The sequence below is a fragment of the Carassius auratus genome, chromosome 6 (assembly GCF_003368295.1).
Source record: "Carassius auratus strain Wakin chromosome 6, ASM336829v1, whole genome shotgun sequence".
In the NCBI taxonomy this organism is placed as follows: Eukaryota; Metazoa; Chordata; class Actinopteri; order Cypriniformes; family Cyprinidae; genus Carassius; species Carassius auratus.
The window spans coordinates 16,590,303-16,604,866 of NC_039248.1; the positions used below are offsets into that span (position 1 = coordinate 16,590,303).

The 14,564-nt window shown below is 35.8% G+C and overlaps 1 protein-coding gene across 3 annotated transcripts; it reads left to right on the forward strand.

The window, feature by feature from the left end:
• The first annotated feature begins 5,610 nt into the window (after positions 1 to 5,610).
• On the forward strand, positions 5,611 to 11,452 carry LOC113098538 (kynurenine--oxoglutarate transaminase 3). 3 transcript variants are annotated; one of them, XM_026263648.1, is made up of 13 exons: positions 5,611 to 5,781; positions 6,862 to 6,926; positions 7,005 to 7,149; positions 7,228 to 7,377; positions 7,468 to 7,554; positions 7,640 to 7,768; positions 7,838 to 7,958; positions 8,052 to 8,128; positions 10,126 to 10,215; positions 10,300 to 10,486; positions 10,609 to 10,682; positions 10,879 to 10,965; positions 11,119 to 11,452. In XM_026263648.1, exons 2-13 carry the CDS (start codon positions 6,868 to 6,870, stop codon positions 11,173 to 11,175), a joined length of 1,263 nt encoding a protein of 420 aa, XP_026119433.1. In that variant the 5' UTR covers positions 5,611 to 5,781; positions 6,862 to 6,867; the 3' UTR covers positions 11,176 to 11,452. The 3 variants fall into 3 exon arrangements, with proteins under 3 accessions (XP_026119433.1, XP_026119434.1, XP_026119432.1); XM_026263649.1 differs by lacking the exon at positions 5,611 to 5,781 and adding an exon at positions 6,588 to 6,649; XM_026263647.1 differs by lacking the exon at positions 5,611 to 5,781 and adding an exon at positions 6,635 to 6,790.
• Positions 11,453 to 14,564: the final 3,112 nt, after the last annotated feature.

Consider the following 14,564-nt stretch of genomic DNA (forward strand, 5'->3'; position numbering starts at 1 on the left):
CAAAATGAGGGTGAGAAAATGGTGAAAGAATTGAGTGAAAGATCTGTACACTGCAACTTTCAGTGCATTCAGTGTTTACATTTTATTAGCATATGTGTTTTTAATTGTTAATTATGGCATTGTTACATAGGCTGGCCCTTTCTGTCATTTCTAAGTCACCATTTAATGACTTCTAAAACCGGCCTTATTGATTATTAATAAACACTGCAAATGTGAGAGTGCCTTATAATGGTTACTAGCTCAGACATCAAAGCCTAATGCAAAAATTTAGCAAAAGTGTTTAGCAAAACATGTTTTCTTTTTAAAAAATTGTGTGAACAGGGATGTATTTGGTGTCGTTGCCACAGATAAGATGTTTCCGTAAATGTAGAGGTCTCAAAGGTTTCTGCAGACAAGGATTAATTTTAGGATCTTGTCCAATTCAGTAAAAAAAAAAAACTTAACCAAGTCCATTTGGTCTGCAGGTGTAGGTAGTCTTTGATTTTACCCTGTTATTTCTGTGGTAGGCTAGGATCTGGAATCTATCATTTGAAGTATTTTAGTTCCCTTAAAAAAAGTATTTTTGAACATAAGGAAGATGTCCACCTGACATTTAGGTTGAATGAACTTCTCCAGAGGCTTTCAAGCTTTGTGCCTTTTTTTTTTTTTTTTTTTAGATGGATCCCTAACGGAAACATTTAAAGTCTATTTGCCTCTTCAGGAACAATAGATTGTACTTGTTCAGTAAATGAAATATGAAAGCATTTCAATGTCAAGTCATTCTTGACATTAGCAATACCACTCTAGCTACTCCCATCCCACATTAGGTCAAAGGATACTGCCTGTGAGTTTCTAATCATCTACAATAAATACTGTACATCCTATGTCCTGTCCAGAACACCCTGCAGCTCCATGGTGAGGCAAAGCACTTGTGTAAACTTTAAATAATTTGTCCAGAGGTGTATTAGAGCTTGGGTAACTAAGCCAAAAATTGGCCACCTTTACAACAGCATCAGGGAGATATATTAGATGGTCGGTCAATGCTTGCTTGTAAAGTAAAAAAAAAAAAACTTTATTCAATGATTTCTTCTCTTCTGATAGAGTCTGCTGCCATTAACGAGAGTACCACGATGCATATGTGTGCATTCATTTGCCAGTAACAAGGTGCAGTGCATGCAGGGTCTACGTCAGCAGTACCACACGCATTCGTTGGTCAGTCAGAGAGCTAACAGATTGCATCAGAGATATCTTCATTTGTGTTCTGAAGATGAACAAAGGTCTTACAGGTTGGGAATGACATGAGTGTGAATAATTAAATGACATAATTTAAAGTTTTTGGTGAACTGTCTCTTGAGGTATATCATAAAACATTGTTGACAAGATCACATGACCGATCCAATTGGAGATCACTGGAAATGCAAGTTTAGCATTTTATAAGCAATGTTTGAACTGTAACTTGATAATTCAATCTCAACATGTTCTGCATGTTACTTTGTACTTCACTTCACTTCACTTCAAGATCCTTTTTTATTGAAATTTGACAGCTATACCGTATTGGACCTTGAAATGGTTGCATAGGCTGTCAATGGAGGGACAGAAAGCATAGATATTTAATTAAAAATACTCTTCATTTGTGTTCCAAAAATGAATGAAAATCGTATGGATTTTGAATGGTATGAGTGAGAGTATTTGATGTCAGAATTCACATTTTTGTCCTTTTAAATAATGTTGTGTTCTCCTGTAGGAAATGGTGTAAACACTGAACATTTCACTTGACTACTGACTATAAGTCTGTAGCAATTGTTATAAATGATAGCCCTGTCTTTGTATGTTTTTTCCCCATGTATTTGAAAATGTTTTTAATCTTGACCGTTTCACAGTGAAGTTTCTTTGTGACCGCTATTTATTACAACACCAATATTGTAGAAGTACTTGCTCATGTTTTCTTTTTTCTGCCTGTTGCTGTTTAAAACTAAAAAGTGTTTCACAATACAAGCATTTTCAATGGTGCTTTAGATTGTTAAATTAATTGATGTCATAATATTTTTGTCTTTGCCTGTTTAAGGCAAATAAAAGCTAGTGAACGCACTTTTTAGAATGTTTACATGAGGTAAAAAATAAACTGTTCAATTTGTATATGTTGTGCTGGATTTATTTGCTACTAAAGATAGACCTATGCTATATATATCCTTGTCATCACTCTCTGAGGCAGAAGTCTCCAAACTAATCCTTTCTAATCATCCTACTACTTGTCCGCTTGATCCTATTCCATCTCATCTCCTTCAAGCCATTTCTCCTGAAGTTGTACCTGCACTCACTCACATCATTAACACTTCCCTCCACACTGGTGTTTTTCCCTCATCATTTAAACAGGCTTGTATAACTCCACTACTTAAGAAACCCACCCTCAACCCATCTCTTTTAGAGAACTACAGACCAGTTTCCCTTCTTCCTTTTATTGCAAAAACACTTGAACAAGCTGTGTTCAACCAAGTCTCTGCATATCTCACACAGAACAACCTCCTTGACAGCAACCAATCTGGCTTCAGAAATGGACATTCAACTGAGACTGCCTTGCTCTCAGTTGTTGAAGCACTAAGACTGGCAAGAGCAGAATCCAAATCTTCAGTACTTATCCTGCTTGATCTGTCTACTGCTTTTGACACGGGTAACCGCCAGATCCTCCTATCAACCGTACTGGCAAAGGGTATCTCAGGAACCGCACTCCAATGGTTTGAGTCTTACTTATCAGATAGGTTCTTCAAAGTATCTTGGAGAGGTGAGGTGTCCAAGTCACAACATCTAACTACTGGGGTGCCTCAGGGCTCAGTTCGTGGACCACTTCTCTTTTCTGTCTACATGGCGTCATTAGGTTCTGTCATTCAGAAACATGGCTTTTCATACCACTGCTATGCTGATGACACTCAACTCTATACATCTCATACCATCCTGATGATCCGACGGTAGCTACTTGCATTTCAGCTTGTCTAACAGACATTTCTTGCTGGATCAAGGACCATCACCTTCAACTTAACCTTGCCAAGACAGAACTGCTTGTGGTTCCAGCAAACCCATCGTTTCATCACATTTTCACTATCATGTTAGGCACATCAACCATAACTCCTTCTAAAAAAGCCAGAAACCTTGGAATTATGATTAATGATCAGTTGACGTTCTCAGACCACATTGCTAAAACTGTCCGGTCCAGATTTGCATTATTCAACATCAAGAAGAGCAGGCCCTTTCTTTCGGAACATGCTGCACAACTCCTTGTTCAAGCTCTTGCTCTGTCCAGGCTGGAATATTGCAATGCTCTCTTGGCAGGTCTTCCAAACCTTTACAATGAATCCAGAACACGGCAGCAAGATTAATTTTTAAATAGTGGAAAAGAATACACATCACACCTCTGTTTATTAATTTGCACTGGCTACCAATAGCTGCTCGCATAAAATTCAAGGCATTGATGTTTGCCTACAAAACCACCTCTGGCTCTGTACCCATTTACTTAAATGTATTACTTCAGACTTATGTGCCCTCTGAAGCTTGCATTCTGCAAGTGAAAGTCGCTTGCTTGTGCCATCCCAAAGAAGCACAGAGTCACTTTTACGGACTTTTAAATTAAATGTTCCCTCCTGATGGAATGACCTGCCCAACTCAATCCGAGCAGCTGAGTCCTTAGTCATCTTCAAGAATTGGCTCAAAACACATCTCTTCCATCTTTATTTGACCCTCTAACTTCAGCACTCACTATTCTAATTCTATTCTTAAAATATTTTCTTTTCATTTAATATACAATTATAAAGAAAAATTATATTCTATCAGTTTTCTTTTTATTTATTATATTATTTAAAAGCCCTTGCTACGTGTACTGCGTTTAAGCTAACTGAGACTTGTTATAGCACTTATATATCTTTTTATATTGCTCTTTTGTTGTTTTTGATTGCTTCCCTTGTCTTCATTTGTAAGTCGCTTCGGATAAAAGCATCTGCTGAATGACTAAATGTAATGTAATTCAAATGTAAATCTATATTTATTTATTTATTTATTTTACTTTAAATAAATTTACACTTTTTTGTACTTTACCCCACTATTATTGCATTGAGAGAGAGAAAGAGAGAGAGAGAGAGAGAGAGAGAGAAAACAATTACATTTCCTAACTAAGTGAACACAAATGGAGGAAAAAATATTGCCAGAGTATTAATAGTGTTTCAGGCACAAGCCTTTTTGAAGGTCAAATTGACTGGTTTATGGTGAACTTTTTACAACTGTGTTTGCAACATCCTATGAAACAACACTAACAAAATAAAATTATTAAATGACAATATGTAACAGCATTGTTTGTGTTATTTATTATATTATTTTATTTTATTTATCATGGGTTTATTTAAAATAATACCACAGGAAAAAAAATCTCAGGGCTCTCTAGTGTGTGCTGTAACTGATCTCTTTTCATTTTTTTTTCTGAAACTATTCAGTACTGACTGGAAGCCAATTAAATATTAAATGCCTAAGAGAAAAATGAAATACATGTATTGAATTCGCTTTAATTTAGAATAATTTGCCCCAAAAGACACACATACTGAGATCATCTATTATTAAATGTCAGAGTTTTATGGACCCCTGGAGGACTCTGAAGGTATTGCAAAGGGAGAAGTCAAGATATGCAATATGTATAGAATTGTATTTCAAAATGTCTATGATATTTTTCTCTACTTGAGTGGTTCATGAATTGATAATAATTATGTTATAATGTTTTAGCTTATTTGTTTATTTCTATCTGAAAACCCCTGATTTTGTAGACTCCATTGTCTAGTAAAGCCATAAATGAATGAATATGAACAACTACCTGAGCTAAATTTGGTGATTTAACTGGAAAAATAATTTAAGTCAAATATAAATTTGTAGATTCAAATAAGAACAACATTGTTTAAATGAAGGTTGAATTATTAGCAGACAAATTAGAAATCCAGACTTCGAATGAGACTGCTAAAATAGCAAGCTTTTGAGATTGTATCCATAGACAGTTTATGAATAGAATCTCCATAACATGCTATCCCTAACAGCTGCTGGGAAGTTTCTTTCCACATTAAACATTTCAAAGATTTGAAAGGATATTATTTAAACTCTGTGAAGAGATAGGCTACACTTTTCATTTCTTCTTTCACTTGGTTAGCAGGATTAGCCTCTAGTTCAGTGAACCAGAAAAATAATAGCTAGACCTTTATGACATTAAACTATATTCCAAGTACATGAAGCAACATATTCACTGTCTTGAGATGATCAAAACAAAACTTTTGTTCCAAGATTCGTGTGATCTTAAATCTTGAGATGTTAATTATCTATTTATTGACTTGCATACAAAAAGTTAAGCTAAAATTCATCACGTATTTGTGATTATAGCGCCATCTGCTGTGTTAAAGTTCATGTAAACAAATGTCAATATTTTACATTTACAGAGACGCTCAAACCAGCACTCAGGACCTTTGGTTTGGCTCGATACTGCGGTATCACAAATTGGTGGTAAAAAGCCATTGAAGCACGCCCACACACGCACACACACACACACACACACACACGTAAATAATTTGTGGCGTTCGTAGGAACTTTATGTTGACATTAGACAATTGGTGACATATCCAAGATTTAATACTAATGTCTAAAATAGATTAGGGTTAGTGGGCTCAATGAGTGATTAATTTAACTCGGACTACAAACATAAAACTTCTGCCCGAGGCACATTTTTCCTGCGGGACCTTTTCTTTCAATAGAGATGCATTCAAATTAAGCGAGACCATTACAAACGTGAGTAAAATTACTGTCAGAAAACTGAAAAGTTTTTTTTTTTTTTTACACAGTCGTTGCTGAACCCTAGCATGGTTCATTGTTTTGATTATGAACGCTTTTCTTTTTCTTATGCTTAGAGCTTCAGATAGATCATCTTTTTGCATGTTTTAATTTTTTTCCTGACCTGGTACGCTTTTCTTTTTTATGCTAGGGGCTTTAGATAGATACTGGTCATCTTTTTGCATGTTTTCTTTTTTCTGACCTCGTCTCGAAAGCTATAAATTACAAATTCGACCTCAACTCGTCAAATTCACGAATGAACCATTTTCGAGTTAGATTTTTCAAGTGGGTCAGAAAACTGGTCTGGACGATTCGTTCATTCAGCCTTGATCGGTGCTAAGCAGTTTACAAAGCTTTTACCAATACATTTTATTAAAGTATGTTTATTTTATATCATAAATTAAACATAATGTAAAAATAAATAAATAAATAAAAGAGTCACAGTCGTTTTTTAAGTTATTTGAAATGAACTGATTCGTGAGAGTGATTCGGAATTCTCAGCTCTAACGTTACTAAGAAGATCGTTCATAAATATTTAAACAGCTTATGCGGACTTCGGTGTCTTCCAAAGTTCCGGAAGAGCACGGTTATCACGTAATTTAATTTATATCGACGAACCTCACCCTAAAAGGACCAGTCACTTCCAGAACCCAGACTTGTTCAAAAGAGTCTTGAGTCCTTGAAAAGAGCCAATTGATTGGTCCGTTTTGGAGGCGTAGAACGTTTGCGTCAGGACGAATCTGCTTCTTTCAAACACAAAATATTTATACTGTACGGGAACCAATGAACTGAAAGGAGTTTATATCGGTGACCGCAATGTTTTGAAGTGAGCAATGAATATTTGATACGATCTTGACTTCTTTTTTTTTTTTGGCAAGATATGAATCCTATTCATCTACTACGTGTTTTCAGATGTGCTCCACGCATATCACAAACCAATAGATTTAGAAATTTCACATCGTGCCAAGTGAGTGCAAGTTTCACCGAGTTATTCATTTCTCTTTGACATGCCTTTATTTTGTTCTTTCCCTTTTTTAGTACAAGATGGCATCCATAAAACACAAGAACACGAAAAGGATAGAAGGTCTGGACAAGAATGTATGGTAAGAATAGAAAGTATTTGCTAAAACTTTCTCACAAACCTGTGTTAAATATTCCTAACAGTGTCGGTTGTGTTTTAGGGTGGCCTTCACATCAGTGGCAGCAGACCCTTCCATTGTCAATCTTGGACAGGGTTACCCAGATATTCCTCCTCCTTCCTATGTGAAAGAGGGTCTCGCTCAGGCTGCAATGGTTGACAGGCTGAACCAGTACACACGTGGCTTTGTATGTTTCCCCCCACACTTTATGATTGTCATGTATTATGTTGAAAAACCACTCAAATAGCTTCATTTCTGTTTTCAGGGACACCCAACACTGGTTAAAGCCCTGTCAAAAGTATATGGAAAAGTCTATGACCGTGAGCTTGACCCGTTTAAAGAGATCCTGGTTACAGTCGGTGGATATGGATCTTTGTTCAGCACTATGCAGGCTCTGGTTGAGGAGGGAGATGAGGTATATTTAGCACTTTCAATATATAATTGCATTAGATTATGATTTATGCATTCTCTCAACTCTTTTTTTTTTCTCCTGTTTTTAATCCAGGTTATCATCATAGAACCTTTTTTTGACTGCTATGTTCCTATGGTGAAAATGGCAGGGGGGAAACCTGTTTTTATACCTTTGCGATTGGTAGGTTAACAGGATGAATATTGCTTGCTGTAGTGCTTACTGTATTTTTTCATGAAACATAACACTTGTTTGACCCGATCTGCAGAAGTCTTCATCAGCAGCAACCAGTGTAAGTAGTGCTGACTGGGTTCTGGACCAGGACGAACTTGCTAGTAAATTTAACTCCAAGACCAAGGCTATCATAATCAACACTCCCAATAACCCTGTTGGAAAAGTAAGGTCACATATATTGTCTTAGATCCAAAATGCATTTTAATATTCTAAAGCTCTATTTCGCTTCCAGATATTCAGTAGGAGTGAGTTGCAAGGTATTGCAGACCTCTGCATCAAACATGACACCCTGTGCTTCAGTGATGAGGTATATGAATGGCTGATATATAAAGGCCATGAGCATGTTAAGATAGGTATGATTCTCCAGCGGTGCATCTTATCTTTTCATGTCAGTGGATTACAAGTTGTATAAAGATGTGTGATTCTGCTGTACTTTTTCTTTACAGCAACCCTCCCTGGAATGTGGGACAGAACCATCACTATCGGCAGTGCAGGAAAAACATTCAGCGTCACTGGATGGAAGGTATTTGACTGTTATTGTCTTCTTTGTTCATACTTATAATAGTATTTCGCTCAAAAATGAAACTTATGTTATTATTTACTCGCCATCCAGTCAATTCAAACCCTCCTGCTGACACTTTTTCTCTGGCAAATAATCATTTTAAAGTGTCCTGTCTCCAACAACGAACAAAAAAGCCGCATAATGTCTATATGAGCTATATAATCTTGTTCAAACTTCCTGTATTCCTGTGGCTCAAGTGGTAGAGAATTACATAACAGCGCAAGTTTGTGGGTTCGATTCCCAGGGAACACATGTTAGGTAAAAAATGTTAGCCTGAATGCACTGTAAGTCGCTTTGGATAAAAGCGTCTGCTAAATGCATTAATTTAATTGAAACTTCAGATTAATGTAGTAAATTAAGCTCAAAAGGGAAATGTATAAATAATTACAATTAATTATAATTAATTACAATTATTTATATGAGCTGCCAGCAGTAACTGTAGCAGAATTAATTTGCCTTCAACTAATCTGTTTGTCTATCGAACCCTTTTATACAGTTTTAAGGCATTAAAGCATGTAGCAAAATCAGAATCGTAAAGGCACATTGATTTGTAAGGCATAATCAGTAACGTAATTTGTGCACAAGATTTTTATTAACTAAACACTAATGTAAACTAGTCTAACAAACAAACAAACATACTTACAATCACTCATACAAGGGAAAGGGCAAATGAGATTTGATGGATGATACCATCAGGAAAACCAGAAAATGAAGCTATGAAAAGAGTCAGTTAACCACCTGCGTAAAACCATCAGGTTCGGTGGTGTAGGAGTCGCTATCACATTCTTCCAGTTTTGAAGAGTGATGAATTCCAAAGGTGTCCTGACTCAACGGTGATTGGGAATTTCTTCCCAGTGGAAAGTGAATAGGACTAAGAGAGACATCAGCTGAGATCCTAAGATCTTTGGTGAATGGAAAATCAAGGCACGAGGCCTGGCGCAGACTTAAGCCTGGCTCACACTACAGGAGTTTGAAAATCATAACCGGTTTTTAAATCCGGTTGCAGCACACACATAAGGAGAATCTTTGCAGATTATTTTCCCTCAAATATTAAACACACACACTACAAGATTTGAACATCATGTCACATCACACACTGCAAGATATCATTAAGATTATCATGCCAGAGGGAGCGCCTCACTTGAACTCACGCAGCAGATCCTCACTGAATTATTTTATTTTATTTTATTTTTTTAGTATGCTAGCTTTCGGCACTCACCTGGTTTTCACTCATTTCACTCCAGCACTTCTATTTCTCCTTACAACTGTGATGCGTTTTCGACACATTACAGACAGTTGTGTTTGTCAAGTAACAGTTTCCTCTATCTCCACTATCCAAAGAAGCCAAAGAAGATTGGCTGTGAAAGTACTGACATAATCATATAGCCATCATCATCCCGATTTACATCCCGGCTAAATCGGGCTGAAAAAGAGTGCAAATCAAATAAAATAAAATTCCATTGATTCTCTCCATAGAGGAATTGATTTTTAAGGATAATTTATAAACCTTTAAAACTCACCTACTTTTTTTTTTTTAAGCACATCATTTCATTTCGTTGTTTAAATGCAGAGGTTGCTTTTGAAATAATTTTGAAAACTTGCATTAGCCCAAATTTTGCAAAAAAATGTTTTTTAAAAAAGTACTTAAATATTTTTATTTATTCATGGCTTTTATTTCATAATGCTTCCTGCAATTATAGATTTTTTTTACCCTGTCCAAAAACTTAAGAGTCCACATGAGAGCATATGCATGCGACAGAAAGTACAGTTTTTAGGCTGATCTTGACACATCACCACTGTATGGTAGAGAGAGATGCTTTAGGATTTCTAAAACTTTCTCCTTTTGTATTTAATGAAAAAAAGTAGCAAACAGGCTTGGAATCAAATGGTGCTAAACAAATAATTCCAACATTTTCAAAATAAAATCCAAAGATCAAATGTTATCTCTTTATTTGCAGCTGGGTTGGTCAATCGGGCCTGAACACTTGATCAAACACCTCCAGACTGTTATGCAGAACAGTCTCTATACATGTCCGACCCCATTACAGGTGAGTTTGGTCTATTATTATATAGTTGTACTCAATACACTGTTCTAGATGACGTGTTTGTGACATGGTTGTACTGCTCGGTAGGAGGCTGTTGGCCAGGGTCTTCTTCGGGATTTTGAGCTGATGGGTAAACCTGACTGCTACTTTACCTCTCTAGCAGTAGAGCTGGAAGGGAAAAGAGACCGCATGGCAGCCATGTTGAGACAGACTGGCATGACTCCAGTGGTCCCGGAGGGAGGATACTTCATGATAGTGGATGTCACAGCACTCAGTAAGTGGCTTGAAGTGACGTTTCTTAAAGAAAAAAAATATATATTTACAAAGGCAAAGGTGACTTTTTTTGTGGGAAGTTAAATCTGATAAGTGTTGTTCTGTCTTGCCTGTTGACTATAGATCAGGACTTGTCACATATGGGAGATGATGAACCATATGACTACAAGTTTGTAAAATGGATGATAAAAGAGAAGGTATTCTGTTTTGTGATTTTAGGAATAAATAACAAGACAAAGCAGAGTGAAATGCACTGAATTGCCCTATATATATATATATATATATATATATATATATATATATATATATATATATATATATATATATATATATAGGAAGGATATCATTTATTTTTATTATTATATGTATATTTTTTACATTTTTCTTTTTAAGAAACTGGCTTCGATTCCTGTAACAGCTTTTGTGGGGGAAGATTCAGTAAAGCAGTTTGAGAAATATATTCGTTTGTGCTTTATCAAGGTAAGGAGTGGGTTAACCTTCGGTTTTTACAGGAAATGCAAAATATCATTCAGCAACAGTATCTAAAGAAAGCATAGCTGAATATTTAGCTCTATATTAATAATATGTATGGCTTACTGGTGCTGATGGTGTTTAATGGGTTTTTTACTACAGCAAGAAAGCACCTTGGATGCAGCAGAGGTCATTCTGAAGAGCTGGAACAAAGGCTGATGTTTGAAAGCCTGATAATGCAGTAATACATGTGAGGTACTGCTCAGATAAAATATGTAACTTGTTATATTGTTACATCCTCTTAAAATGACCTTAACTATAGCTGAAGTGTTTTTGAGCTTGTATTGAAAGTTTGCAGGATCAAGCCTGTTGGGATTATGAATTATGTGTTAATTTTTAAATTAATATTTTGTCACAGGCTACTAGTGGTTTAAAACTGACTGAATTTAACGTTTGAATAGTAATAAATACAAATAAATCAGACGTGAAGAAACCATTTTTGTCTGGCTTTTTAAAGGTACCTTTAAAAACATAATTGTGTGCTCTATCAAAATAATTTAAGACTGGAGTAATATGGCTCATGAAAATTTATCATGACTAAATTACACCTTCAAATATATTAAAATAGAAAAACGATATTCTAAATTGTTCACAGTATGCTATTTTAGCGTAAGTGAGCATAATAGCTTCTTTCCAAAAAAAAAAAAAAAAAACCTTTTAACCCCAAACTTTTTGATCGTAGTGTAGATAAAAATGTGTAAAAGGTGCTTTTAGGTCAGGCCCTGGGTGATTGAAACAGTGTTAAATGCAGCACCTTGTAGTATTTGGTTTGTCTGCAATTCTGAGGTCAGTTTCCAACACTGTGACCATTCATACAGAAGTGTGAAATTAAGTCCAGTGTTTTTCTTTGCATTGATTTGCAGTTTACAGTAAATAACATTTACACAAGCTAAGGTGCAGCAGCATGTTGTGGATGACCTGCATTCCATTTAATTTAGCTTTTTTAGTACATTTCTGTCACTGTTTAGTGACCTGTGAATAAAGAAACCAAACGGAAATAAATATATAAAAAGAAAGAGAAAAAAAGAAAGTCGTGACATTTGCCAAGTATGGTTACCCATACTCGGAATTGGTGCTCTGCATTTAACCCATCTAAGTGCACACACACAGCAGTGAGAAGTGAACACACCGTCAACACACACCAAGAGCAGTGGACAGCTATAGATCCAGCACCTGGGGGTTCTGTGCCTTGCTCAAGGGCACTTCAGCCATGGGTACTGAGGGCGGAAGAGAGCACTGTTCATTAACCCCCACCCCCCCATAATATATATATATATATATATATATATATATATATATATATATATATATATATATATATATATATATATATTAGAACCAATAGGTTTTTTCACACAACAATATCATTTGTCAACCTCAAGATGGCATCATTTAACCTGAAATGTTTCAGTATCAGTGTGGAACCTAAAATTTTATTAATTATATATTAGTGTCCAGTGAATTTTCATTTACATTTATCTGACGCTTTGCTAATATATATATATATATATATATATATATATATATATATATATATATATAATGTCAGAGGTCGCACGCCTCTGGAGCAACTAGGGGTTAAGTGTCTTGCTCAGGGACACATTGGTGTCTCACAGTGGATTCAAACCCGGGTCTCTCACACCACAGACGTGTGTCTTATCCACTGCGCCAACACCACCCCATTTAACCTCTTGTACTTTTTTACGTTTATTTCCTAACATGCACAAATCACACACTAAGCTGATCCTTTACCAAATTTATCACTTTTTAGAGCAGTGTGTACTCGCTAATAATTTAGGTGGATATATTTATTACAATAAGTTGCAAATACAAAAAAATGAAATAAACATAAAAGTATTTATACAAAAAACCCAACCTGCTGAAATACATGGAATCCATAGGACTGTGCTCAAAGACAGTTAAATTGTCTGAATAATTATTTTCCAATGTAAAGTCTTATCAGTGACACAAATTCCCTGCAAATTTGAAAATAATAATAATAATAATAAAGGCAAATAAAAGGTTCCAGCAAAGTGATGAGCAGAGCCTCTCCTCTCCAACCTATTTCCCAGCTTCCCTTTCCTCTTCCTGTCTGTAAATCTGTCCCATGTCCTGACTATCCCCTGGAGAGCATGTACCCTTACTATTTCTATCACAGTTTTCAAAGATAACTTCTGGTCACTGACTATCAGACTGCAAAATCAGATAGAATCACTGTAGTTAAAAAGTCTAAATCCAGCTACAAAATCTGGTTTAATCTAATATAAAAAAAAGGAAACAAAGGGTCATGGCATACATTTTGTATTATTATAAATTTTATATATATATAAGAGTTTTCCATATATGTCACTAATCAAATAAGTGCATTTTGACATTTACCATGTGCGCTGTTTTGAGCAAATGATGAAAAGTTGTAGCTTCCTCCACTGAAGCAAGATGTTCTTTGGAATGTTCTCAAATCGTGCTGGATAACACAGTACTGTTTCATACACCATTTTGCACTAAATAATTGGTTTTCTTTAAGAACAGCACAGTTGGGAGTTTTTTACGTGTATGATTCGGTTCAAACACATTACCTTAATCTTGAACACAAGAGAGGAGGGAGTTATGAAAGTTCACGGAGTGTGGATGAAGGAGCAAAACTAACTTGCTTTCCATGGGAAACCCTGATTACTCACGTAGTGATTCTCACATACACACCCAGACAGGACCAGTTATACCCGCAGAGCGAAAACCTTTTTTCCTCTCAGTCAGGTGAGGTGATGAGTGACTCAAACATCAAAACTGCTTCTGCTTTTTTTTTTTTTTTTACCGAGAATAAATCAAACGCCACCCAGAACAGGATACGGCATAAACCAGCTTATGGGTAAATTCTCTAGACCGGTTTTCATCTGCCACTATTACAAAAACACCGTTAAAGCGAGTAATAGAACTTGACCGTCGGGTTTGACCAGACAGGTGCATCTGTCATCTTCCGCCTGTAGTAAAAAATTACATACATCACATTTTCGTAAGTAAATCCATCAGGTCTTATTTCTAAAGAGAGAGCCCAGTAACATGTTTATATGTGCAGGTATATGAATTCGCACAAATGGCATAACCAAATATACGTAAAGCATCACGTTTTTCGGTATGGCAAGCCGATAAGGTCAAAATTATGGGAAAAATATGGATTGGGTTTACATCCCAAAAAGCTGTAATCGGCATCATTTTAAATGGATTTAATGACGTCAAACATCCATTTAGTGTCTGAAATGTTTAATTTCTAATCAAGTATGACTTAAAATGCTTGTAAATGTACTTAGTTGATATTAGGGGTGTCTTCGTTAGTTAGATTGAAGCAAATTCCTCTTTGAAGCTCGACCAAGAGGAATAGATAGAAACCAGGTGTTAGTTGGTGTACAGAATGCTATTTGAGGTAGGTTTCTTGATACACTTGAGTGGAATTGTTGGCAGGAGTCCATCATAAGCTTGCTCAGAGAGGGGTGAGTTCACTGGAGGAAAAAATGTGTTGAACATGTAGGAATGGTGATCACAGACTTGCGAAA